The sequence below is a fragment of the Aquarana catesbeiana genome, linkage group LG04, assembly GCF_042186555.1.
Source record: "Aquarana catesbeiana isolate 2022-GZ linkage group LG04, ASM4218655v1, whole genome shotgun sequence".
NCBI lineage: Eukaryota > Metazoa > Chordata > Amphibia > Anura > Ranidae > Aquarana > Aquarana catesbeiana.
In genome coordinates this window covers 411329573-411357219 of record NC_133327.1, presented here as the reverse complement: position 1 = coordinate 411357219, position 27647 = coordinate 411329573, and the positions used below count along the sequence as shown (strand labels likewise).

The following is a 27647-nucleotide window of genomic DNA, read 5'->3' as shown; positions in this document are numbered from 1 at the left end:
ACTGAGTCATGATGCTTTAAATTTTTGTAATGGTATCCTAACAGAGCTTGTTACATACACCACAGCATGTCATGGGCAAAGAGAGTGGGCAGGAAGAAAAATGATCTCAAGTAAAATATAAGTATAAACATTAACTGTATTCTAACATTTACATTCATACCTAGAAAACTACCAAGAAGACTGCTGATTCACCTGTGTAATTTTTGTCAGCCGGTCCGGTGGAGGATAACTCTGGAGAGCCCGTGGGGATTAACTCCGTGCCCCCCCCCCTCCCCAAGAGAAAATAGACTCCTATGTGATGTTGGCATTAAAATAAACTTAGTGGTGATATCAGAGAAATGGAGCTAGGGAAGGAGAAGGAAAAAGGAAGGCATAGAGGGGAGAAAAGAAGATATCACCACTTAGTTTATTTTATCATCATTTATTTATTCATCATCACATAGGAGTATGTTTTCTCTTGGGGGGGAAACATGGAGTTAATCCCCACGGGCTCCCCAGGCTTCTCCTCCACTGGACTGGCTGACAAAAATAACACAGGTGAATCAGCAGTCTTCTTGGTAGTTTTCTAGGTATGAATGTAAATGTTAGAATACAGTTTGTGTTTATACTTATATTTTACTTGAGATAATTTGTCCTCCCTGCCCACTCTCTTTGCTCATGACATACGTTTATATATGTTATTTGTTAATAATATGTTTGTATATCTTTGCAGTATATGTTCAAATTTGTGCTCCAATCCAAGGCCCTGATGAAGTGGGACTCCCCGCAAAACATGTTGGTTGGTTGTGGGGTTCTGTGGGCGGGGGCTTATCAGAATCTGGGAGCCCCCTTTAATAAGGGGGCCCTCAGATCCTGGCCCCCCACCCTATGTGAATGAGTATGGGGTACATCGTACCCCTACCCATTCACCTAGGGAAAAAAAGTTTTAATAAAAAAACCACACTACACAGGTTTTTAAAGTAATTTATTAGGCAGCTCCGGGGTCTTCTTTCGACTTCGGGGGTCTCTCCGGCTTCTTCTCCCGGTGTTTGGTTCTTCTCCGCTGTCTCCGGCGTCTTCTCCCGGTGTCCTGTTCTTCTCTGCTCTCTCTGGCCTCTTCTCCCGGTGTCCGGTTCTTCTCTGCTCTCTCTGGCCTCTTTTCCCTGTGTCCAGGTTCTTCTCCGCTCTCTCCAGCGTCTTCTCCCGGTGTTCGGTTCTTCTCTGCTCTCTCTGGTCTCTTCTCCCGGTGTCCAGTTCTTCTCCGCTCTCTCTGGCCTCTTCTCCCGGTGTCCGGTTCTTCTGCCGGCTCCTCCACTATCTGCCGCTCTTTTGCTAGCGGTGGCCCGGTCTTCTACGTTGTCTTCTTCCCTCTTCTTTTCTTCCAATGTTGACACGACGCTCTCTCCCGCTGTAATGCTGTGTGAGCGTTCCGCAATGACTTATATAGGCGGTGACCCCGCCCCCTTATGATGTCACAGTCCCGGGGCATGCTGGGACTGTGATGTCATAAGGGGCGTGGTCATCGGATGACATTACCACGCCCCCTTATGACATCACAGTCCCAGCATGCCCCGGGACTGTGATGTCATAAGGGGGCGGGGCTCTCACACAGCATTACAGCAGGAGAGAGTGTCATGTCAACATCGGAAGAAGAGAAGAAGACGACGCAGAAGTCCGGGCCACCGCTAGCAAAAGAGAGGCAGAGGATAGCGGAGGTGCCGGCAGATGAACCAGACACCGGGAGAAGAGGTTGAACACCGGGAGAAGAGGCCAGAGAGCGGGAGAAGAACCGGACACCGGGAGAAGAGGCCGGAGAGAGCGGCGAAGTCGGAAGAAGACCCCCGAAGTCGGAAGAAGACCCCCGGAGCTGTCTAATAAATTACTATAAAAGCCTGTGTAGTATGTTTTTTTTATTGACACTTTTTTCCCCTAGGTGAATGGGTAGGGGTACGATGTACCCCATAATCATTCACATAGGGTGGGGGCCCCCTTATTAAAGGGGACTCCCGGATTCCGATAAGCCCCCGCCCACAGACCCCGACAACCAACGGCCAGGTTTGTCGGGAAGAGGCCCTTGTCCTCATCAACATGGGGACAAGGTGCTTTGGGGAGGGGGGCCGCAGGGCTCCCCCCTCCCCAAAAGCACCCACCCTCCCATGTTGAGGGCATGCGGTTTGGTACGGTTCAGGAGGGGGGGCGCTCGCTCGTCCCCACCCCCTTTCCTGATCGGCCGGGCTACGTGCTCGGATAAGGGGCTGGTATGGATGCTGGGGGGACCCCCACGCCGTTTTTTCAGCGTAGGGTTCCCCTTAAAATCCATACCAGACATAAAGGAGAACAAAATAAGTGTAGCGCTAAATAGGTTTGAAAATATCCAACATCAGAGATAATAAAATGAACCAGCAGTCCCAAACATAGAATATGGGAGGAAATCAGCCATATATATTAATCCCGATGTTAGGAAGTCCTCTGAAGGTATATGACTTCAAACACGGAGCAAATCAGTAGGTGTATGACATCTAAGGTGAAGACAGACACACCACCACCAACATTGAAGAGGCTTACCAGATTGAATGGACCCAAAGGGGCATACGCCGGGTTGGGTCAGACAGAGCTTAGGTGGTCAGTGGCTGTAGATGGCCCGGAGGGGTGATGTTTATGGAATGAACCGTAGGCTGTAGTATCCCTCGGAACAATGTTAAGAACCAAGTAGTAGTGATGGCAAATAGGAAAAAAAGAAGGAAGGCCACATAGTGTGAATCCGTAAACAAATATGGAATTTATTAAAAATAAAGAAATACACTCACATGTAAATCCATTAAAAAACAGCGCTGTAAAGAAGTGGCGGCAGTGGGGTCCTACCCGATGCGTTTCGTCCTCTTAGACGTCATCTGGGGGGTTCCCCCAACTGTAGCCAGCCAGATATATATATAGAGAATGCATCAATAATGATGGGAAACAGCTCCTCGAATACAAAATGGTCACTTCCGGTATTCGGGCAAGATGGCCGCCCGGCGTGCGTTCCACGCCTCACATTGAGTGTGAATACTGGAAGTATAACTAGTAGGGTCAAGAGTAATGTACAAATCAAAATAAACATATTAGAAAATAAAACAAGTTAGCCAATAACACATAAAGAGTGTCCAATGTGCATTGTATATAAAGGATATAGTGGCAAATCAAAAAGAGACAAAACCGTCTCTAAAAATCGTGACCGGTGTATAGCTCTTTTACTGCGCAGCGGTGTGCGCGCGCATCAAGATCAGACAAGTGATACAGCGCATGCGCGTCGTGCGCATGCGCAGTAGAGGGAAAGGACGTAAATGTATCGTCCTTCTTACGCTGGTGAGGGGGCGGTGCTATACTGGGAGGACGAAAACATTTCAACCCAGCTGTACTATACAACCCATGTGTAAACCGGTGCACGTCATGCAGATGACCCGTAAATCAGTGGGGTGGCCCCAAATAAACAAAACAGAAGGGGGCAAATGTTCCCGATGTATAAAAATATGGACTTAAATGTAATGGTGACAAACCGAATGGTGCGTGTATGTGAATCACGTACCTTTTACACATCGGACATGTATATATACTATGTGGAAAAATATGTGAAAAAATATATATTCAAAAGAGATGAGTCTAATGGCAATTAATCTAATCCATGGTTATATATTCAAAAGAGGAAACAAAAAATGACAAAAAATTTAATTTTAAATTATTTTAAATTATATTTTCACATACATGCATTGATTTCCTTATTTTTTATTTTGTGTATGTAAACGTTTTTAACACACATGTACTAGATGAATATTTATTTGTACATCACTATGGGAACCCACTCCACGATTATGTACTTATATATGGATTTAGAATGGTGTAGTCATTACCACACTATACTATACCATTATATTCTCTTTTTGTCTTATCATTATTTTATTTTTTATTTATTTTCATCTGATTTAACCACTTCCCTACCCGCGTATGTACATATGACGTCCGCAGATGGGATCTCCCATCCTGGGTGGACGTCATATGACGGTCTCGGGTTCCCGGCCATCTAGGGGGGCACGTGCGCCCGCCGCGTTGCTCGGGTCCCGGTGCGTGTGCCCGGCGGCCATGATGTCCGCCGGCCACACGCGATTGCCCATTAACCGGGCCGGACCGTGGATCTGTGTGTGTAAACACACAGATCCACGTCCTGTCAGGTGAGAGGAGAGCGATCTGTGTTCCCAGTACAGCGGAACACTGATCGGTCTTCTCCCCTTGTACGTCCCCACCCCCTACAGTTAGAAGCATTTCCTAGGAAACACATTTAACCCCTTGTGTCCCCCTAGTGGTTAACCCCTTCACTGCCTGTCACATTTACACAGTAATCAATGCAATTTTATAGCATTGATCGCTGTATAAATGTGAATGGTCCCAAAAATGTGTCAAAAGTGTCCGATGTGTCCGCCATAATGTCGCAGTCACGAAAAAAAATCGTGATCGCCGCTATTACTAGTAAAAAAAAAATAAATATTTTTTTTTTTAAATGCCATAAATCTATCCCGTATTTTGTAGACGCTATAACTTTTGCGCAAACCAATCAATATACGCTTATTACGATTTTTTTACCAAAAATATGTAGAAGAATACGTATTGGCCGAAACTGTTTTTTTTTTTTTTAAATTGGGATATTTATTATAGCAAAAAGTAAAAAATATTGTGTTTTTTTCAAAATTGTCGCTCTTCTTTTGTTTATAGCGCAAAAAATAAAAACCGCAGAGGTGATCAAATACCACCAAAAGAAAGCTCTATTTGTGGGGAAAAAAAGGACATCAATTTTGTTTGGGTACAACGTCGCACGACCGCGTAATTGTCGTTTAAAGTGTGACAGCGCTGAAAACTAAAAATCGGTCTGGGAAGGAAGGGGGTGAAAATGCCCTGTATTGAACCGGTTAATATCAGACACATACACTTGAATTGTTGCACGCCTTTCATGCGGTGCACATCATGCTCTCGAGATAACAAGAGGGAAAAATTACATTTTTTGTCATTTTTTTTCCCCTTTTGAATATATAACCATGGATTAGATTGTTTATTTGGGGCCACCCCACTGATTTCCGGGTCATCTGCACGACGTGCACCGGTTTACACATGGGTTGTATAGTACAGCTGGGTTGAGACGTTTTCGTCCTCCCAGCATAGCACCGCCCCCTCACCAGCGTAAGAAGGACGATACATTTACGTCCTTTCCCTCTACTGCGCATGCGCAGGACACGCATGCGCGTTATCACTTGTCTGACCTTGATGCGCGCGCACACCGCTGCGCAGTAAAAGAGCTATACACCGGTCACGATTTTTAGAGACGGTTTTGTCTCTTTTTGATTTGTCACTATATCCTTTTATATACATCGCACATTGGACACTCTTTATGCGTTATTGGCTAACTTGTTTTATTTTCTAATATGTTTATTTTGATTTGTACATCACTCTTGACCCTACTAGTTATACTTCCGGTATTCACACTCAATGTGAGGCGTGGAACGCACGCCGGGCGGCCATCTTGCCCGAATACCAGAAGTGACCATTTTGCATTCGTGGAGCTGTTTCCCATCATTATTGATACATTCTCTATATATATCTGGCTGGTTGCAGTGGGGGGAACCCCCCAGACGACGTCTAAGAGGACAAAACGCGTCGGGTAGGACCCCACTGCCACCACTTTTTTACATCGCTGTTTTTTAATGGATTTACATGTGAGTGTATTTCTTTATTTTTAATAAATTCCATATTTGTTTACGGATTCACACTATGTGGCCTTCCTTCCTTTTTTCCTATTTGCCATCACTACTACTTGGTTCTTAACATCGTTCCGAGGGATACTACAGCCTACGGTTCATTCCATAAACATCACCCCTCCGGGCCATCTACAGCCACTGACCACCTAAGCTCTGTCTGACCCAACCCGGCGTATGCCCCTTTGGGTCCATTCAATCTGGTAAGCCTCTTCAATGTTGGTGGTGGTGTGTCTGTCTTCACCTTAGATGTCATACACCTACTGATTTGCTCCGTGTTTGAAGTCATATACCTTCAGAGGACTTCCTAACATCGGGATTAATATATATGGCTGATTTCCTCCCATATTCTATGTTTGGGACTGCTGGATCATTTTGTTATCTCTGATGTTGGATATTTTTAAACCTATTTAGCGCTACACTTATTTTGTTCTCTCTTTACTTGGCATATATCTTGTTGGCTGTGTTAGCTGCTGTTTTCTCTTTAGGGCAGCGCCAAATTATTTTGTATATCATACCAGACATAAGGGCCTGGTATGCCCCTGGAGGGGAACCCATGCCGGTTTTTAATTTAAAATTTGGCGTGGAGTTCCCCCTCAAGATTCATACCAAATACAGTGCCTGACCGACTTGGATCCCCGCACCAGTGTGAACACGGCTCGCAAGGTGTCAATCTCGCCAATAAAAGCGGCGAGATTGACACAATATCAGACAACAATACAGAAGTCGAAGTCAAAGGGTGGTGGTAAAGAGCTGAAAATCCACGTGATTTGGTGAAAGTTGGCTGAAAAAGTTCTGCTGTGTGTATGCAATACAAACTTATGGCCATCGCCCTTAGTACAAAAATCCAAGGTAAAGTTTGTACAAAGTCCTATCGTGTGTATGAGGCTTAAGAGGAACAAGAAAGCAGCATACAATTCGACTTGCAATCAAACATTTAAAGTTAAAGAAGTTTTAAATGGCTTTGAGTTTTACTTTATCCAGGCTGTAGGCAGATTTACTAAGGATAGATGCATTTTCGGGATAACTGTCCATGTTAGAATCTGCATATTGCAGATGAAATGAAAAATACTTTTAGAATGTATATTTAAATTTTCAAAGTTTAAATAATAAGAGCAGCAGGGTCAATCAATAAAATAATGCTAGCAACAAAATAAAAGCTCTGCTACAGTATATATTCATTTTACAGAGCTTAGTTAGAACCAGTGCAGCCAGGTTTACCAGGATTTGTACTCTGCTACTGATCTCAACTGTATGCTCTTGTCAAAGGTTCAAAGGTTTCGAATTATTTTTTAATTTCTACAATACAAAACTTTACTTTATAAAATTGTTATTAGAGCACATCCATTTATGTCACATTGTAGTCTGTGAACCCTTTGATTTAGCTTGTTCTGTGTTTCTTATCTACTTCGATGTTCAAAGTTACTGGCTTTGTGAAAGTCATTTATGTGTAGTCATTTTCAAGCATAATAGGAAACAGAGGACAAAAGGGGTAAAAGAGGTTAAACTGGTAAAGGAACTCGCTGATAAAGGAACTCAGTGAACCCAAGTTGAGTCTTGTGTCAGTCTTAATCATAATAAAAAACAATATGATAAAATTAACCAAATCGGGTGGAGCTTGAAAAGAAACCTAGTGGGAGGGCAGGAGGCGGAGCCTAGCAGAGCAGACATGCATTGTTAGAGCTCCACACCGCTGAGGAGAGAAGAGAAGGACAAAGCGGAGCCTGCAGGCTCAAAAGGTATCCATTTGAACCTTTTTGCCCCAGGGAACAAACTGTGAAAGTTTGGGCAGGAAATATGGTACTGGAAGGAAACTGTGGCAGAAATAAAAATCACCTCACAAAGAGCTCACAGGCACTCACTGCAGCTGAAGCAGCTCCAGTCACCTCACAAGATACAGCATCAGGGCGCTCTCACAGACAGAAAATGTCACAGCAAGACTCTCCATTTGAGTCAGATACAGAACAAATCCTCTCACAAACTTCTCCACAAGCCTCCTCAGTATCCCCAGTAATATTATTACAATTTGAAAAGATGCTTCATAAGGCTTTAAAACAAACCTCAGACCAAATAACAAAAAGCCTAACCAAAGAAATAAGAGAGCTGGGAAACCGCACCGCAGCCTTAGAAATAAAAATGGATGAAATTGAAATTACAACCCAAGAAAATATAACAGAATTGGAACAATTAAAAAAAGAGAATTTAATACTTCAAACTAAGCTCGAAGATTACGAAAATAGAGCCAGACGTTCAAACTTGCGCATAAGGGGAATACCTGAAACTGTGACAGACCTGCAATCTACTATTACTGCTCTATTACAAGAACTAAAGCCAGATATCCCTATTGAACGTTTAGAACTGGACAGAGTACAAAGAGCCCTCACAGCCAAAAAGAAAGATGGACCCCCACGTGATATAATCACAAAATTTCATTATTATAGAACGAAAGAACAAATACTAATTGCTGCAAGAGAAAAAAAAGAACTTAATTTTCAAGGACACAATTATCAAATTTTTGCTGACCTATCCCAACTTACTATTACTAAAAGACGATCCATGAAACCCCAACTAATGGAACTGCAACGCCACAACATTATGTATCAATGGGGCTTCCCCTTTTCAGTCAGATTTAACTACCAAGGTACAATTTACAGAAGCAGATCAGCAGATGAACTACAACAAACCCTTTTAAAATTAAATCTGACAGAACCCACAAGCAGCAACACTCCCACACGCAGAAGAATGGCGTCATCTTCACCTTCAGGCAGCACCCAGAAAATTTCAGAACAAAATGGGAATCATCATTCTCACAAAAGAGGCCATTATGCCACATCATCCATGGACCAAGAAGATTCAATGGACTGACATCCTAATTCCTGATATCTCTTCATTTATTATACTAAGAGATGGTTCTCTATAAAAAACCTGTATTTATAACTGAATGTAACTGCATTCTGATAGTCACACACTGTGTGGGATCATGTTACATTCCAGTTATATTTCTTATTACTTCTGATTCATATAGCCTTAGAATATATAAGTGAAATAAGGAAATTCTTGTTCAGTTATGTATTATCAGGTAATAACAATAGATTTATTACTTTTTAGGACAAATATGTTCAATATTCCAGAAGTAATGGAAGCTTTTTCTTTCTTTTCTTAAAACAAATATATTATTACCTAACTAGTTCCTAGCATCATGTTTTTGTTTATTCTAATCTGAAGCAATACAACCTCAATTTTATGAGTTAACATATCTAAACAGTTACATATGAATAAAATATGTAATTGTTTACTCTAAAAGGGTTAAAATCCCAAAATAATTCAAACTATCTTCATCAATACCAAAGTTATTAACAGTACCTTTCTAACTGAATTATTTAACCTAGGGCAAGACTAACCATATACAACCACCCTGGAATAAATAATTTCAACAAAAACTATATTCTGCACTCCAATTAATGAAACATCATTTTGATGTCTTTTGACATAGCACTTCTCTCCTGTAAGCGGAAGATCCGTGTACCCCCATTAGCCCTCCTCATTCTCCCAACCATATTATGTGGGAGTGTGACGAAGGCACTTATTCCCCTGAGAGAGATATTTATTCTCTTTCACGGGTAAATTGTGATTACTTGCAAAAAATAATTTATACAATGTATCATCTAATCTCATATGTTTTTTGTTTACTCTTTACTCCAGAATTCACTGGTTTCTTTTCTATCTATTCATCTCTGCAGTCCACACAGGTTGATCTGCGCAGTCAGCTCTGCATAACAAAAAGTAAGTCAAAACTATTTGATCTATTGCCATGGCACCACTGAATATACTTTCCCTGAATGTTCAGGGAATAAATGTCCCTCAAAAAAGGACCAAAGCCTTCCGTACTTTCCATAACAAGAAGGCTCACATAGTATGCCTCCAAGAAACACACTTCACCAAAGATTCTACTCCAAAATATATTTCTCCTTTTTATCAACAAATTTACACGGCTTCTGCCTGTACCAAGCAAAGGGGAACTCTAATTGCATTTCACCGATCCACACCATTCACCTTATCATCAGAAATTAAAGACCCAGAAGGTAGATACCTGATACTCATGGGTTATATAATGGATACAGCAATCACGGTGATTTCCTACTACGCTCCTAACAAACAACCTACACCATTCCTCTCACATATATTACAAGTGATTAATACACACAAAATAGGAACAGTGATAATGTGTGGGGATTCGAACCAGGTCCTCCTCCCATTTCTAGATAAATCACCTTTTACACCATCCAAAATAACCTCTAGATTACCTTTTTCTCAACTTCTTTCCAAATACAATCTGGTAGATTCATGGAGAGAAAGTAACCCAATGAAAAAGAAATTCACTTATTTCTCGCACCCTCATCAAACCTTCACCAGAATAGATCATATTTTTCTAACAATAGGAATGATACCAGAAATTATTGCATCAGATATAATTCCGATTCCGTGGTCTGACCATAATGCAGTATACACTACTATAGCCTCAGCCATACCAAAAGCGCATGACCCAACGTGGTACTTACCGGACATAATGCTCAAACACCCACTACATCAGATGGCCATTGAACAAGCTTTAAAGGAATACATATCAATTAATAACACAACAGACATCTCCCCAATAACACTGTGGGAAGCTCATAAGCCTGTCTTGCGTGGTACAATACAACGACAAATGGCACTATTTAAACGGGAACGCAAAAATCTAGCACAAAAACTAGAACTCGATTTTAATGCAGCCTACATATCATTTCAAGATAATCCATCCCAGAGTACAAAATCTCATCTGGAAAAATCTAGATTGGAATACGATCTATTTCTCACTGAGTCAGTTGATAAATCCCTCAAACGCTCCAAACACAATTTCTACATGAATACAAACAAACCAGGTACATATTTGGCTCGGGCATTAAATTCAACTAACAAATCTTTCAAACCAATACGTTTGAAATTATCAAAAAATGTTTACACTTGTAATCCAGTTAAAATAGTCCATAAATTTCACTCACATCTCGCAACTTTATACAAGACAAACAATGAATTTAATCCTACAGAAGCTGAATCCTTCTTCTCAAAAATAACCTTACCTGAGTTATCTCAGAATCAAAAAAGCAGTTTGGATGAGCCTATAACTATAGATGAAGTTGCTAACGCCATAAAAGACCTAAAACTTAACAAAAGACCAGGCCCAGACGGCTACTCGGCTTTATACTATAAAACATTCTCAGAAATACTCTCTCCCATTCTCACTGAAACTTTTAACAAACTTCTAGATGGACATTCTTTTCGGCAAGAAACACTAATGGCAATTGTTTGTATGATCCCAAAACCCCTTTCTGATGATACTTCCTGTGTGAATTATCGGCCTATCTCTCTGTTAAACCTCGATATTAAATTATTAGCAAAAATAATAGCAAAACGCCTCAATAGCATTATAGGAAAATTAATACATAGAGATCAAGTAGGCTTCATGCCAAATAGACAGGCAGGCGATAATATACGCAGGGCAGTGTTATTGGCACATATTGCTAAAAAACGGAAAATCCCTTTATGTTTTCTATCTCTCAATATTAAGAGGGCATTTGACACAGTATCCTGGCAATATATGCAATATTCATTACAAAAATGGGGTTTTGGACCCCACTTTTTAACATGGATCAAAGCATTATATAATAAACCCAAAGCCTATATAAAATATGCTGGATACAAATCTGAAGCCTTTAATATCGAAAGAGGTACCCCACAGGGTTGCCCATTATCTCCCTTATTATTTGCCCTTATACTCGAACCCATGGCCCAATACATCAGAACAAACCAAACTATAACTGGCATTGAAGTAGGAGGTATTACACACAAATTATGTATATTTGCAGACGATATATTACTTTTTCTATCATCACCACAGGTCTCTGGTCCTAACTTAATACCAGCTCTTGATGGATTTGCAGCCCTATCCGGCCTTATGATTAATCCTAAGAAATGCCTAGTGCTTAATATTTCACTCACAAACATGGAATTGATCCCGGCTAGGGCTGCACTCCCATTCACATGGGCAGAAAAATCAATCCCATATCTTGGAATTCATTTAACAGCATCTCATTCTGACTTATTCTCAACCAATTATCCTCCTGTATTAAGACAGATCACAAATCTAATAAAACAATGGTCGCAACTTCCTTTATCCTGGATAGGGAAGATTAATGCAATCAAAATGACTATTCTACCCAAATTGCTTTATCTATTCAGAGTCCTCCCTATTCCAATTCCTTCCTATTTTTTGAGAATAGTACAAAAAAGAGCAACTTCGTTTATATGGGGCTCTTCTAAACCACGTATACCTATACACACACTACATCTTCCCAAAAATAAAGGAGGCCTGGGATACCCTAATTTTACTAACTACTACAGAGCAGCACATTTGGCCAGTCTGTCCAAATACCATGCAAAACAGGAAATCCCATTATGGGTATTTATAGAGGCTTCAGAAAATGACCCTCTATTAATATCAAATTTATTATGGCTTGATCCTAAAGACCGCTTTAAAATTCATAATCCCATAACTAAACACTTCTTATCTCTCTGGGATAAACTAAAAACCAAATATCAGTTACAATCTCCACACAATCCTCTCCTTTCTTTTATCAGAAATCCGGCCTTTTATCCGGCATGGATCTACCCAAATTCTTTTAAAGCTTGGACAACATCAGGCATTCAGACACTAAATGACTTCATAGCATCTAAATCATTCCTTTCATTCCCATCGCTTAGAGAAAAATATGATCTACCAAACTCTGAGATATTTAGATACCTCCAAATCAAAAATTTCTATACACCATTCCTAAAGGGGGATACACCATTATCCCAATTATCCATTTTTGAATCAATCTGTACAAAAGATCCATTTGCTAAAGGTACAATTTCATCACTTTATAATCAATTATATGGAGTAGTAAATCTTAATAGACCCTCTTACGTTCAGAGGTGGGAGGAGGACCTGGGACGAACTTTAGAAGACACGGACTGGTCTAATATATGGCTCACATCTAAGTCATCTTCACCCAACATCTTAGCACTGGAGACAAATTATAAAGTCCTAACTCGCTGGTACCTTGTACCCGCTAGAGTGGCAAAATATTCACCTAATACCTCAACTCTTTGTTTTCGAGGATGCCCAGAAATAGGCACATATTTACACATATGGTGGACGTGCCCAGTAATCCAAACCTTCTGGAAGGAAGTCTTCGTGATTGCATCTAAAATATTTAAAAAAATAATACAACCAGATCCATATTTAACTTTACTTAATCTAAAACCGGAATGGTTAACACTCTCTCAATTCAAACTTATGATCCAACTAATAACGGCTGCAAAACAAACAGTGGCCAAGGCATGGAAATCTCCTACATTGGTACTAGCAGAAACAATTCACAGAATGAATAATACAATGTCCCATGCTAAGATGGTAGCCATCGATCAAAATCAAATTCCAAAATTTGAAAAACTTTGGCATCCTTGGATAAAACAACAGTTCCTGTCAAATTTCAATGACTCTGTCCTGTTGCCATGGTAACAGATTAAATGACTTACAGAGACACCCATTCTAAGGCTTCAAAGAGAACTAAAAAGAATAATAAACTGACGAGCGGGACAACCTTGTGGACCATACCTCTACCTTTCAACCCTTTTTCTTCTTTCTCTTTCCTTTTCTCCACCTTACGATTAAAGCTCATTATCAGAATTTATTTGACCTATATACACTCTACTTGTTAACAATATGTATAGTAGGTATAAATCTTTTAAATACCTACAAAAGTAACTAAGGAAATGATATATATCTTTAATTTAGGTTTACGTGAACTCAATGTTTAATATTTGAAATTTCATGATATTTACCTATATAAACCCTACTGTAAAACAATGAGCTTACTTTATAGATCCTTGTAAACTTACTTTATGTATCTTTATGTATCTTTATAACATTGTATACTCAATAAACTTCTTTTGACAAGGAAAAGAAACCTAGTGAACCTTTTCAAGCTCCACCCAACCTGTCAGTCTCATGCATATTTACCTGAAGTAAAGGAGGTGTAGAAAACCCAGTGAACCTAGATAAAAAGTGGAAAACCAAATGGAGGAGGTGAAGTGTGTGAAGATGCTTCAAGAACCTATGATAAGAACGTCTGAACAGTTGTCCTATAGTGTTTTGTTTTTCTTTTTATGAAAAATGTCAGTAGCTGTATTGTGCAGCAAATTCCGCCAAGGGCTATTAGTTAAAGCACACACAGATATAGGAAGAACAGTACAGAAAGGATAAAATCACTTAGCAACCTAAGATAACCAACATCATATAAAGCCTTCACATATAGGACATACATGATGGTCTGTCAGGTTCTTTTTTGTCCTTTTTCAATCCTAGGCCAAGTCCTAATCCGAGTGACATAACCACCAATGCAACAAGGAGAACCTGTAAGAGAATACAGTATAACATTTATAAAAATACTTTCATAACATTGACTTTATGCTAAACTTCCATAAATCTAATATAAAATCATACAGTATACTTCCAAGAATTGTGACAGATGCCAACAGGCTTATTTAGCCACATGAGGACTTCAAGTTCTCATAAAACCCATAGGTGTTTAGACTAGTTTAATAAATGTCTCAGTTTTAGATATGTGTAATTCATTTCCTTATGAAAAGAAATTTGAAAACAACTAATGAATTTGTATTCATGTATTTCATTTGGATGACAGGATGCAATAGTTGAATGGAGGTATATTCCATCATAATCTCTGAAGCATAAAAAACGAATGACTCCAAATCTTCAGAAATAACTTACAAAAATGCAAATCGATTCAAAACAAGGAATATACGAAACTATTGCGAATATACTAAACAGATTCTGAAAACAAATCATTCTAATGTAACAAATACGATGAAATCAATTGATTAACTTAACGACTGAATCCGAAACGGAAAAAAAATTTCCCCCGTGCACATCTCTAATCTGTTTTCCATCACACACGTTTTGTCTTTGTGATCTGTGCCAGCATGGTGGTTAATGAATATTTAAACCCAAGAAGAAAATATACTATATAGTAATTTACCATTTCTTAGATGTGATAGTTGTTTATTTCCTATCTCAGGTTCATTGTTTGCAAGTAAAGAAAAATACCAGTGTCCAGTATCTTTCTAACTTTCAATGCACTGAACTGAAATTTCAAACAATTCAGCTTTTGTATGTGGACTATAGAACACCTCTATGTAATTGAGATGGGGATATGTTCTATAGACCTATATTAGGCTAACAATGCTGTTCTTCTATGGATACAGTACAGTTAGTTTGTGTACTCTGTAACCAACTCATAGACTGCTTTTTTCTGAGCTCACCGCAAATGACTACTGGAAGTATGTTCATCCCTCCATAGCTTTCCGGTGTTCAGAACTTGAACTACTAATGTTTCTATAATAAATACAGTGCAACCATGTAGCATGTGTGGTTCACATGCCAGGTTGTAATAGGCAGTTAAATGGAATGCATTCAATGAAACTAACATTTGTTTATATGCTTAGTATAAATATATATATATATATATATATATATATATATATATCTATATATATATATATCTATATATATATATATAGATATATATATATATATATAGATCTATATATATATATATATATATATATATATAAACTTAAGGATCTGAATTGCAATCTGTCCATTGTTTTAAAGAAAGAAAACAAGGGCTGAAGAGATAGTACTTACACTAGAGCTGTTTAGCATTGTCTTGTCAGCTTTTAGAATGCCTGTGAAATGTTTCCTTTGATTCAAATTAAATTATCACCTGGTGTGATGTAACATGCAAAGTGTTGTTTGAGAAGGTGTTTTCTGGAGGAAGGATTGAAGAAAGCATTGCCAATAACAAATACTTAAAGCGGGAGTCCGGCGACCAATCTTTTCTTTTTTTTTTTTTTTTTTAGGTCATTGAGACACATTGCTAATCCCAAAATAATACTCACAGTTTGGGTGTAATATTTCTGCCTCTGTCTGTTTTCGTACTGAAGAATAACTTTAAAAATGTGATGCTGGCTGTTTCCATCTTGCTTGTGGGCATGTGAAGCCCACAAGCATTGATTTCCTGGATGCGGTGAATGCTGTTCATTCACAGCTTGTTCACAAGCATGATCATTGTTGAATCTTGGGAAGCCTGACACTAAGCTCCCAGGAGACAGTGCGGCGCCGGGGAAAGGCAATAAACACGCCTACTCCCATGGAAGGAGAGACAGGAAGTGCCACAATAAAGTACAATATAAAGGTAATTACAGTGATAAAAAAAATTTTCATGCGGCATTTGAACATCTATGCAATTAACTGAAGGGGGTAAGATTAAGTTAAAAATTTGAGTGGAACCCCGCTTTAAGCTCATTTCAGAATAACCAGAACCTTGTTTTGACAGTTATTGAAACAGTAATATGATTCAATTTATCCAAAAAAAAAGAGATGTACAAATGCATGCTTATTAAAAAATCTGCAGAATTAACTGAAAAAATACACATTTTCCCAGTTTCTGATTAATGATTTCACTGGCTGCACCTGGAAAGAAATCCATTCTAGGTTGGTATGACATGAGTCTGCAAAATAAATTTCCCTCTCATTTTCTGGTTATTTCCTATTCAAATTAGGGAGAAGTAGCATAAAATATTTTTTTATTTTATTTTAAGGCCACTGTAGGTAGAGGAGGATTGCCCTGAGTATTTGCCTCCCAGAAACAGTACTAATAAAAAGTGGTGGGGTGGTGGCCCTGATACCTTACTATTCAGGCATTGATTAGATGGTGGCCCGTAATAAATGACAGCTGCTGGTCATTACATACTTTCCCCCAATTCGGATCTATGATCACTACTAGGGATGATCTTGAGTTCAATCTGAACCTATGTTTGGTCAAACCGAGAAGAAAGCTGTCAATGCTGGCCCATTCAGCTGTTAAATGGGGAAAGAAGATATGGTCGAAAAAACATTGGTCCATCATCCCTAAATATGAACATGCATACAAAGAGAATATTTTTATACTTTTATACTATCTTTGATGTTAATTTTTGCTATACGCTTATTTTGGGCCCGCATAATCCCATTAATGGGGTTTTTTCACCCATTCAGCTGTGGCTGTCCAGCTTGCTTCCTTATGACCCTGGGCTCGGAGTGAACCCAAAGGTATTTTTATCTATGTGATATAATCCGTAGACTGCTGTGAGTGTTATATCCAAACACAAAACTTCATGGAGCATGTAAAACGTTTCAAACAATTTTGTTCTGTTCCTCAATACTCAAAGCAAAGAGCGCCGCTTACCAGATCAGGTGGATCACAAGTTATAGAGATCATACGAGCACACACGGGGGGGGGGGTGTGGTAGATTCGGCCACAGATGAAACGATCAGTGATGACACAGACCTTCCTCCTGCTCCCGCTCAGCACTGCCGCAATGTTTCTTTTCCTGGATCCTCCAAATGAAACACTGGTGTAGTACTTTCAAAAGTTTTTACTCAAAGGGTTTTTCCATCAGCACTGTCATCCAACACGAGCGGTATACAAACATTTTGAAACGGCTCAAGCCAGCCAGCTGATGCAAACAGAACAAAATTGTTTGAAATGTTTTACATGCACCATGAAGTTTTGTGTTCAGCAGTCTACGGATTATATCACATAGGATTGCTCCTGTTCTTCTTTATTTCAGAAACTGTTACTAAGTGTTTAATCACAGTCACATATATATATATATATATATATATATATATATATATATATATATATATATATATATAGTTTCAATTGCTACATTGTTGGGAATATAAATATTTGTTCATCTTTTGGATACAACATCTACAGCAGTCTATGGACTATATAGGACTGTATTATTCCTTTTTCAGCAATTGTCTGTTTAATCACAGTTTCAATTGTTATATTGTTGGAAACACATTATCACATCACTATTTATAATTTTTATTCATTTTTATTAAATTTTATTTTTATTAATTTATAATTTGTATTTATTTTTGGTTGCGCATTTTCTTTCTTTACACACTGCTTAAAGCGATTGTCATGAGAAAAGTATGGGTGCTTCTGTTGCTGACATCTTTCATTTGAGAATGTGAGGCCTCATACCAGACCCGGACTGGGACAAAAAATAGGCCCGGGCATTTTAGACTGAGCAGCCGGGGGGGGGGGGCGGGGGTGGCGCTTCGCGGCGGCGGTTGAAGATGGGATGTGGGGTTCCAGCACCTTGTACCTCTGGACCCCTTTACATCACACAGCACTCTGCACCTCTGGACCCCTTTACATTACACAGCACCTTGTACCTCTGGACCCCTTTACATTACACAGCCCCCCACAGCTCTGGACCCCTCTTTGTTACACAGACACCCCCTAACAGTTCTGGACCCCCTGCATGTTACACAGACCCCCTACAGTGCAGACCCCCTCCCTACAGTCCAGACCCCCTCACTACAGTACAGACCCCCTCCCTTCAGTGCAGACCCCCTCCCTACAGTACAGACCCCCTCCCTACAATACAGACCTCCTCCCTACAGTGCAGACCCCCTCCCTACAGTGCAGACCCCCTCCCTACAATACAGACCCCTCCCTACAGTGCAGACCCCCTCCCTACAATACAGACCCCCTTCCTACAGTGCAGACCCCCTCCCTACAGTGCAGACCCCCTCCCTACAATGCAGACCCCCTCCCTACAGTGCAGACCCCCTCCCTACAATACAGACCCCCGGCCCCTACAGTGCAGACCCCTGGCCCCTAAATTACAGAACCCACCCTACTATACAGAACCCCCCCTACAATACAGAACCCCCCCTACAATACCGAACCCCCCCTACAATACAGAACCCCCCACACTACAGAACCCCCCTACAATACAGAACCCCCCTACAATACAGAACCCCCTACAATACAGAAACCTCTACAATACAGAACCCCCCTACAATACAGAACACCCCTACAATACAGACCCCCTCCCTACAGTGCAGACCCCCTACCTACAATACAGACCCCCTCCCTACAGTGCAGACCCCCTCCCTACAATACAGACCCCCTCCCTACAGTGCAGACCCCCTCCCTACAGTGCAGACCCCCTCCCTACAGTACAGACCCCCTCTCTACAGTGCAGACCCCCTCCCTATAATACAGACCCCCTCCCTACAGTGCAGACCCCCTCCCTACAATACAGACCCCCCTCCAACAGTGCAGACCCCCTCCCTACAGTGCAGACCCCCGGCCCCTACAATACAGAACCCCCCTACAATACAGAACCCCCTACAATACAGAACCCCCCTACAATACAGAACCCCCCCGAAATACAGAACCCCCTACAATACAGAACCCCCCACAATACAGAACCCCCCTACAATACAGAACCCCCCCTACAATACAGAACCCCCCTACAATACAGAACCCCCCCTACAATACAGAACCCCCCTACAATACAGAACCCCCCCCACAATACAGAACCCCAGTACAATACAGAACCCCCCCTACAATACAGAACCCCCCTACAATACAGACCCCCCCTTCAGACCCATAATGCACCTCAGATCAGCGTGGGACTGCATGTCGGGTCCCCTCCCCCTGTGTAGACATAAAGGAGGAGGGGGAGGCGGCTTCACTCTGCTCGGCTGTGTGAGACAGCCGAGCCGAGACTGATCAGAGCTGCGGCCACCAGGCTAGAGAGAAGGTGATCGTTACGGGTCCCGGCCCCTTGATGTGTCGACGGGTGCGTGTCACTCGAGTGCGGCTCCGAGGCTCGCGCGCACCCACCCCCCACTACACAGCGCAAATGCAGTTCACAAAGCGGCTGTCACTGGCTGCCCGCCCCCCATTTAGTACACCACTGGCGGAACATCAGCGGCCGGTGTTAGAACACCGGTCCTGCATGTCAGAACCCGTGGCCGACTTTGCATGTCCCAGACATACAGCCCAGCGGCCCGGTGGCCCACCGAGCAAATGCTCGGTCTGCCCTATGGCCAGTCCGGGCCTGCCTCATACACATTTCCAGTTTTTTTTTGTTCAGCCCAGTGTTTCAATGTTGTCTGAGTCTAACTGATCTATTGGTTGAACTAGACCTGTGGTCTTTTTCACCTAGACTAATTATGTAATATGTAACCAAGAACAAGTATAAAGATAAGGAGTTGACATTTGCTGACATTTCTTTATAGTATGATTGCTCCAGGTCAGTAACTTAAAAATACTGAAGACACTGGCAGGCATTGGTCTGGCTTGACAAAAAGCATTGGGCTGGACAAGTTACTGTGAATTTACTACACACTTAGGAGTGGTCACTGCGCACTCATGTTTAAGACCGAGGTTTGCAGTGGTGGCTCTCCATACAAACTGTATGCAGTCAACCTTGACTGCTAGGCAGAGCACTAGCCTTGTGAGTACAAGTTGTTTTAATCTTGTTGTTTTAATAAAGATACAATAGAGTGCTATAAGCCTCTCTTTTCTGTGCTTTTCCTAAAGAAACCATGAGGAAATGCTTTCCATTCCTGTATAATTGGCATCATTATTTAGAGCTTTTTGATGCATTTTTGAAAGATGCCAAATAGATCTGGTGAGCAATTCAGATCACCAGGGCGCATGTTGAGGGTTGTGAAACACCAGCACTTTTATATCAAAAAGAGTGTAATTTGCATTTTTTCACACCTCATGTGGAATATATCAAATTAACACCAATATGATTTATGGGATTTTAAGTCAGGTGAGTTGATTCATATAATTTAATGAAAATGCACGATATTTATTTATTTTATTAAAATCTTGTACTATTATTTTTTGAGTTTTGTGGGGTTTATGTATTTTTTTTTTTTTACTGATTATTGGAAAGCTCTGTTTCTATGTGATACATCTAGCATTTGTACATGAGGGCCGGTAATAGTACCCCAAACCTATCTCAAAACAGAGTGCCTATGGCATGAGTAGCAGTGGCATGTTACTTCTCAAGTGCTTAAAGTTCCCACACAGCAGAAGGCAAACTTCTGGATTTTTAGCACTTTTTGTAGCAGTGTTCCTTGCTGTGCTCTGTTAGGTACAATGGTGTATAGGGGTGTCACTAATACCTTGCAGAAGTTATGAAAGGCACATTCAGAGACAGTGTTGTGTCTTGCCTCTGCAAAACCAACTACTCACCTGACTGCAAATAACATGTTTTGCATAGCAGCGTGTAGGTATCCATTTAGGGCTTATTCACATGGTTGTATAAACATTGTATTCAAATCTCTGTGTGTACATTTTTAGAGGGTTCAGAACGCAGCAGTGTTGTAGTCCTTAGAGCCCATGCACACAGTTGCATCATGTTCCCCGGAAACATTGAAAAGTGTAAATCTAAACTTTAAAACGTTGCTTTTGTGGTTCAATTTTGTAGGTAAGTTACGTGGTAGACATTTAAATGTTTGTGCGAACGTTCACATGTATAACGCATTCATGGATGTTGACCTCAAGCCATTCATTTACAATGACTAAAGACCAAAGTAATTCTGTACCTGCTTAAAAAAAATAAAAAATGTTCACAATTTTATTAGAAGTGTCACATCACTGCACTGCAATGAACATCACTCCAGTGTTGTGGCACATAAAGACCAACATGCCCTATGTTGGCATGGTGTTCACCGTAGCATTTGCAATGGCAAGACAGTGTAGGACTGGCCATAAGAGGGATTACTTTGACGCAGCTGGTCAGCTTAAACATGTATTGCAATATATGTCAACTAAACAGGGCTTTTTTTCAAGGGGAACTTGGTGGAACTCAGTTCCACCACCTCTGGCTCAGACCCTTGGGGGGGCCTGCTCACCACAATCACTTGTAAACACAGAAGTCCAGTTTCTGTGTTTACAAGTGACAGCTCTGCAATCTGTGTGTAACCCCCCTGAACTCTGCACTCTGTATGTAATGCAATCCTGATATTTAATGCCCCTTTAAGACCCTCCTACTGTTCGTGAAATTTGACTGACCACACCCACTATTTGATGTGATTTGGAGGGTGTGTGTGGGTGGATGGGTTTTGGGGGGTCGTGGTTGAGTTCCAGCACCTATTGTTTGAGAAAAAAAGCCCTGCAACTAAATATCCCTGTTTTTCATTTCATAGTTTGCTTGGAAGGGTGTAGCAGTGTGCAGAGGGTCCATCCAGAATTTGTAGTGTTAATATGTGGTCACACCTCTTTAGCACCTGATAGTTCAAATACATGTACAAGCTATTGGGATTTGAGCACAGGTATATCTTTTGTCATTGGTGTGCAGTCCATTGTTTGGAATCAAATGCACTCTCTCCTATGTTTATAGGCAGCTGTATTCAAAATATAAAATTTTTCAAACTGTAAAATCGTAGCCTGCATAATTAGCCCCCTTTCACATGGGCAGTCCTGCTGACTCAAGATTCTTGGTGCACAGCTTTGTCTGCAGCGGCTGACTTGGGGTTAATAGGGAATATGCTCGGAATTCCTCTTCACCACATCATAATTGTATCCGTTGTACACATTTGCGGCATGGTCAGTTTATTATTAAAGGTGCATTGGCAGACGGTATTGCCTGCAGAACACGACATGTTCTACATCTGTTGCTGCGCCGTGACACAAAGTTGATTTAAAAACCGACTGAGCTGTGACTAAACAGTAAATACATCCTATCACAGCTGTAGGTGCTGTGGCTGTCTGAATGCTATAACAGGCAGGGCAGACGGTTTAGTGTGAATGATGTAATCAATTGATTTCTTTCATTCAGCCAGTGAAGCTAAACAAGAGAAATCACGATGTGTATGGCTACCCTAAGTGAGAAGAAATCTCTATAATGGAGCCTCAGATAGCAATAGAAACTGTACTGAACTTTATCATTATTATTATACAGGATTTATATAACGCAACAGTTTGAGCAGCACTTTACAATATAAACAGAGACAATACATATCCAATACAATAAAATACAAGAGGGTTAACAGGGTCCTGCTCATAAGAGCTTACAATCTAATAGAGTGGGGCTGGGGCAAGTGATACAAAAGATTATAACTATGGGGGGCGAGCTGATGGAAGTGATTAAAGTTCAGTTAGTAAGATGTATAATAGGCTTCCCTGAAGAGATGAGTTGTTAGGGATCACCTAAAAGTAGCCAGAGTAGGAGATAGCCAGACAGACTGAAGTAGAGAGTCCCTGGAGAAGTCCTGGAGACAAGCATGGGAGGAGGAGACAAGAGAGCTTGAGAGCAGGAGGTCTTGGGAGGAGTGGAAAGAATGGTTTGGGTGATAACTGGAAGCAGTTTGGTGATGTAGCTTGGGGCAGAGTTGTGAATAGCTTTGTATGTTTTAGTTAGTGCTGGGCAATCGGAGCCAGTGGAGGGATTAGCAGAGAGGGGTGGCAGACACTGAGCAGTTAGTAAGGTAGATGATTTTACATACTAAATACTTTTATTTGTAAACATTTTGAGTATCCCTCAAAAATATTAAGTAATATAGAAGTGACAGCGCTGCTGCAATGTGATATACTGTATCTGTTATCTAAATTAAACTACAATGTATAAGGAAATACAAGATAAATTGCACACCAGGGTCTCATTGGAAGTTGTAAACAGAAGTCATGGAGCCAACCTGGTCAGCTCTGCTTCAAATAACCTTCTTGCCCTAGCTGCATTAGCTTTCCTAAACCTATAAATGTCAGAATAAGGGCAAATTATTATCTGTCATTTCACTTCGTAATTGGGTATTTGCACTCTGCACACACCACAAACAACAAAGACTGTAACACATTTCGGTCTCAACATTTGTAACAAAATTTGTACTTAACGATTAATTAAGTTGTAGCAAAAGTTGTACTCAACGATGAATTAAGGCACAATGGGTCATTGCCAAAGAAGGAGCTTTGCCCACCCATTCAAGTAACCTTAGGATTTCAAGAGACTTAGAGAAGGTGCCTCATTTGTATTATGTACTGGCAAAGCTTACCCTATCATACACCCACTGCCTACAAGTGCATCCTTCCTTGTGATGTGACAGGCAGGTTCACAGCTTTGGCATATTGTGCTATGGAGCAGGAGCATGATGGTTGTAGATGGGCTCTTTAGCATCCTTCAGGCTCTACACTCCTGTCTTAGTTGTCTTTTGGATGATCTAGTAGATCCAGCTCTAAATGTTATACTGTTGACTGGTGTCCTGACTTGATCTACCTAATTACTCCTATTTTCAACAATACATACCATACACAGAGCAAATTTCTTTCCTGCAACCATAGGTTGCAGAAAAGAAATTTGCTCGAACCCCATCAACACAGACAGTGTTGATGCGAGAATTCCTCCTGCTGGGCCATTGTCTTCTCCGGCGGGGGAAGCCGTCCCCACCGGGAGAGGACAGTGATTATCGCTAGCAGCTATAGCAGCTGCTAGTGATAACTGAAAGATAATTCAGAAGACTGGTTGTACCCAAGTTGATTGATCAATGAACTTGGTAAATTCAGCCTGCCCATTAACGTCTCAAATCTCATTCGAACTGTGTATGGCCAACCTAACACCTTATCATCTGAACTCCTGCAAGCTCCTTTTGCTCAAACACTAAGATGGTTGGCCTTACTGATCCATCGGAGGTGTGGAGGCCTTACTGGTCCAAAGGGAATGTGGAAAGAGGTGGACCAGCGTCTGACACTTTTAGGACTTTTTTTAAAGCTGGCAACTGCTATAGACCTAGAGGCACACTGGGGGCACTGGTAATGTCATATTCTACTGTTAGGCGCCTCCATTGCTGCAGCCTCTTTAATACATTTATGTTACTGACAGGTTTATTGTTCAAGAGAATTAAATAATAGGCAAGTGTCAGATTCATATGTTAATAAAACATTAGTAGAAAGGATGCCATTTGCCAAACCACTCCATATATAGTAAAATCTGACATCGACCAGGCAAGAGAGCAAGACCACTTACAGCTTAGAATAGCAATTAGCAATGATTCCTAAATTCCTGCAGGGTATACAGTGTGAAAGCAAAACATTTCAGGGCCCCTTGAAATGTTATGGCTTTAATTCTAATACTATGTGCATATTAATTAGTCATTATGACGTGTGATCTTTTCGTTGCTTTTCAACTAAAGACCTGATACAAAAGGAAATTCAGGTAATTGCATGCATGAAATCTCTCCCACATATGCAAACTATAGTTAAAAATCTTAACATCCATAAAAAATATTACCATAAATAATATAATTTAATGATAGAATTAAACATAGTATATTATAAAAGAGATGGAACACTTACGCTACACGTATTTTTCGTAAGAACTTGATTTAAATCATGAGAAAGTGTGTTGGCATGACACACCTGAACAAAAGGCTGTAATTAAAATGATAAAATAGGATGCACTTGGCACTTACCCCAGAGATTATTTTATATTTATTCACATGCTTCTTTTTAACGGGTTCCTTCTCGTATAGGCTAAAATTTGATTCCATCTTGTAAATGTGTGAATATTGTTGTTGCCCAGCAGTTCCAAACTCCAGTGAGCACTTGTATGTTTACTGGTTCAATAAGCAGGGTCCTGTGGCTTTTAGCTACGCCTCTGCATAACGTTCTATTTGTTTCCTCCTGTAAAGGAGACAGTCCTTATCTATGCAAGGAACAATTGCATAGTCAAATACTGGGAAGATTCCAGAAGAATATATACAGGGTCAAAGACTAAATCCTTTGATCTGTATGCAATGCATGGTTAGCAATAGTAAAACGATTATCCTATTTTCTGTGGACTCGAGATAAAGTACAATCTTGGATAATAAAGATTAATTGTTTCACTATTCTGTTGTACTTCATCTAGAAAAACAGTGAAATATAGCTAAGATAAATACAAACTGTAAATGTCCTAGCATTGTGAAATCATACACTTTACTCTGTACTCAGGAGTACTTGACTGTCCAATTCGTAATCTGGCAAACAACCAGCATTTGCACTTAAAGAGACCCAATCGGTCTCTAAAATGAAATGGAAATAGGAGCTCCCTGTAAAAAAAAAAAAAAAAAAAGAGTTAATATTCTCATCTCTCTTACTGCCCATGTCTCTTACCCTCCATTTTTGCTCTGCAGCCCCATCAATGCCTTAGGTATTTGACAGTTTAACAAGTGTCAGATGTCTGTATTCCCTGCCTCCCGCTTCCTTCCCTAAACCCAAGCATTACAGATGAGCCCTGTAGGGATGTAGGGGTCAAAGGAAAGAAGTGAAAAATAATCTAGGAAAGGACCCTAAAAAAAGAAGGTACTATGAATGGTCCAGGGTAGTGTGACTTAAAGCAGAACTTCCCATAACAACTTGATAAAAAAAAAAAAAAAAAATGTTCTTAGCAAGGAACATACATTCCATATAACTAATTATGCTACCTAAATTAGTGTGTGCTGTAAATTGCCTCCAGCGTTGCTCCTGTTTCTTCTTGCTGGAGGCCGCCATTTTGCTGAAGCCCAGAGCCCCTGTATAGCAGTAAATCATAAAGTGGAACTAAACCTATCAATTTAACAAGTTCAAATAAAAGTTACATTCCTAGAATTTCTGGATCGCTAAGGGCTAGTTTACACTTGCTTCAAAACATGGCTTCGGACACAGTTTGCTAAAGCTCTCTGAAGGCCAGTCAAAGCCCCGTCAATAAATAAAATGGTTAGCTTATAGTCCTCTTTACAACTTGCTTTTGCTTGGTGCTTCAATGAGGCTTCGGTTGGTCTTCAATGATGCTTTGATGGAGCTTCGATGGGGCTTTGGTGAGGCTTCGTTTGGGCTTCAATGAGGCTTTGGTGGAGCTTCGGTGAGGCTTCGTGGGGCTTCGATGGGGCTTTAGTGTGGCTTTCAAGCAAGCTTTGCTATAGACTTCTATGGAGGCTTTGACGATGCTTTGAAGCACCACTAAAGCTACCTTGGGTATAATTTTTGAAGCAAATCCGAAGCAAAGCAAAGCAAAAGCAAGGTGTAAACAGGTCTGTAAGCTAACCATTTTATTTAGTGACAGGGGCTTTGACTGGCGTTCAGAGAGCTTTAACAAAGCCTATCCGAAGCCTTGTTTTGAAGCAAGTGTAAACTAGCCATTAGACCTGGTTCACACTGGTGCGATTTGACGTGCAATTTGACATGTCAAATCGCATGTCAAATCGGCGGCAATTGCCGGCAATGGAGCCGTCCTAATTGGTGCAACGTCGCATTTGCAGTGCCGCTCCGATTTCAAAAAGTAGTTTCTGTACTACTTTTTTGCAATTTCAGCTTGCGATTTCCATTGACATGTGACAGTGCAGAAACTCGCACAGATGTCTGTGAAATTGCAGCTGAAATCGGGACTGACATGCAGGAGTGAAGCTGAACTCGCACGGCTTCATTCCCGCAGCTCAGTGAACCTGGGCTTAATGTGTGTTGAAGCGAAGCAAGTGTAAATGAGCCCTAACTCTCACATTTGCTTGTGTCTTCAACCAAACTGTCAAATCATCAAATGGCTGGTGGCATAACTGATTACATTTTCAGTACCATGGCAGTTGCTGATGAAACAAAAGCAGCTTCCTTAGCTATAAAGGATAAAAAGGTTTCATTTGGCTTTAAGGCTGTCAGCAGATCGGACTGTTTACATGTTGAATTATAAAATCAGAGGAGTTCTGTCAGATTAGTAAACCTGTGAGATCAGCAGGTTTGCCACTGCTTTTAAAAGTGAACATCTAAACAGTCCATCAGATGTCTAAATACTGTATTTCACCTTATAAGCTCCATTTACTGTTAAAAGTAAGTGTGAAATGAAAAACTCCTCCGGTGGGTGTAACAAGATGTCTACTTGCCCCCTTCTCAGAGTATCCTTACTATGGAGGAG

At 40.7% G+C, this 27647-nt stretch overlaps 1 protein-coding gene across 2 annotated transcripts in view; it reads right to left on the bottom strand.

The window, feature by feature from the left end:
- The window catches only part of ENPP3 (ectonucleotide pyrophosphatase/phosphodiesterase 3), a 189109-nt gene extending 163524 nt beyond the window's left edge, over positions 1–25585 (bottom strand). Inside the window, exons 1-2 of one of the 2 annotated variants that reach the window (XM_073627288.1) lie at positions 25198–25585; positions 14163–14253 (exon numbers count right to left, since the gene is read on the bottom strand). In XM_073627288.1, coding sequence (XP_073483389.1) covers positions 14163–14253; positions 25198–25275 — 169 coding nt within the window. In that variant the 5' untranslated portion in view covers positions 25276–25585. Of the gene's footprint in view, positions 1–14162; positions 14254–15564; positions 15633–25197 lie in introns of those variants that run through there. The other variant, XM_073627289.1, reaches the window with a different exon arrangement.
- Between the last annotated feature and the right edge of the window lie 2062 nt (positions 25586–27647).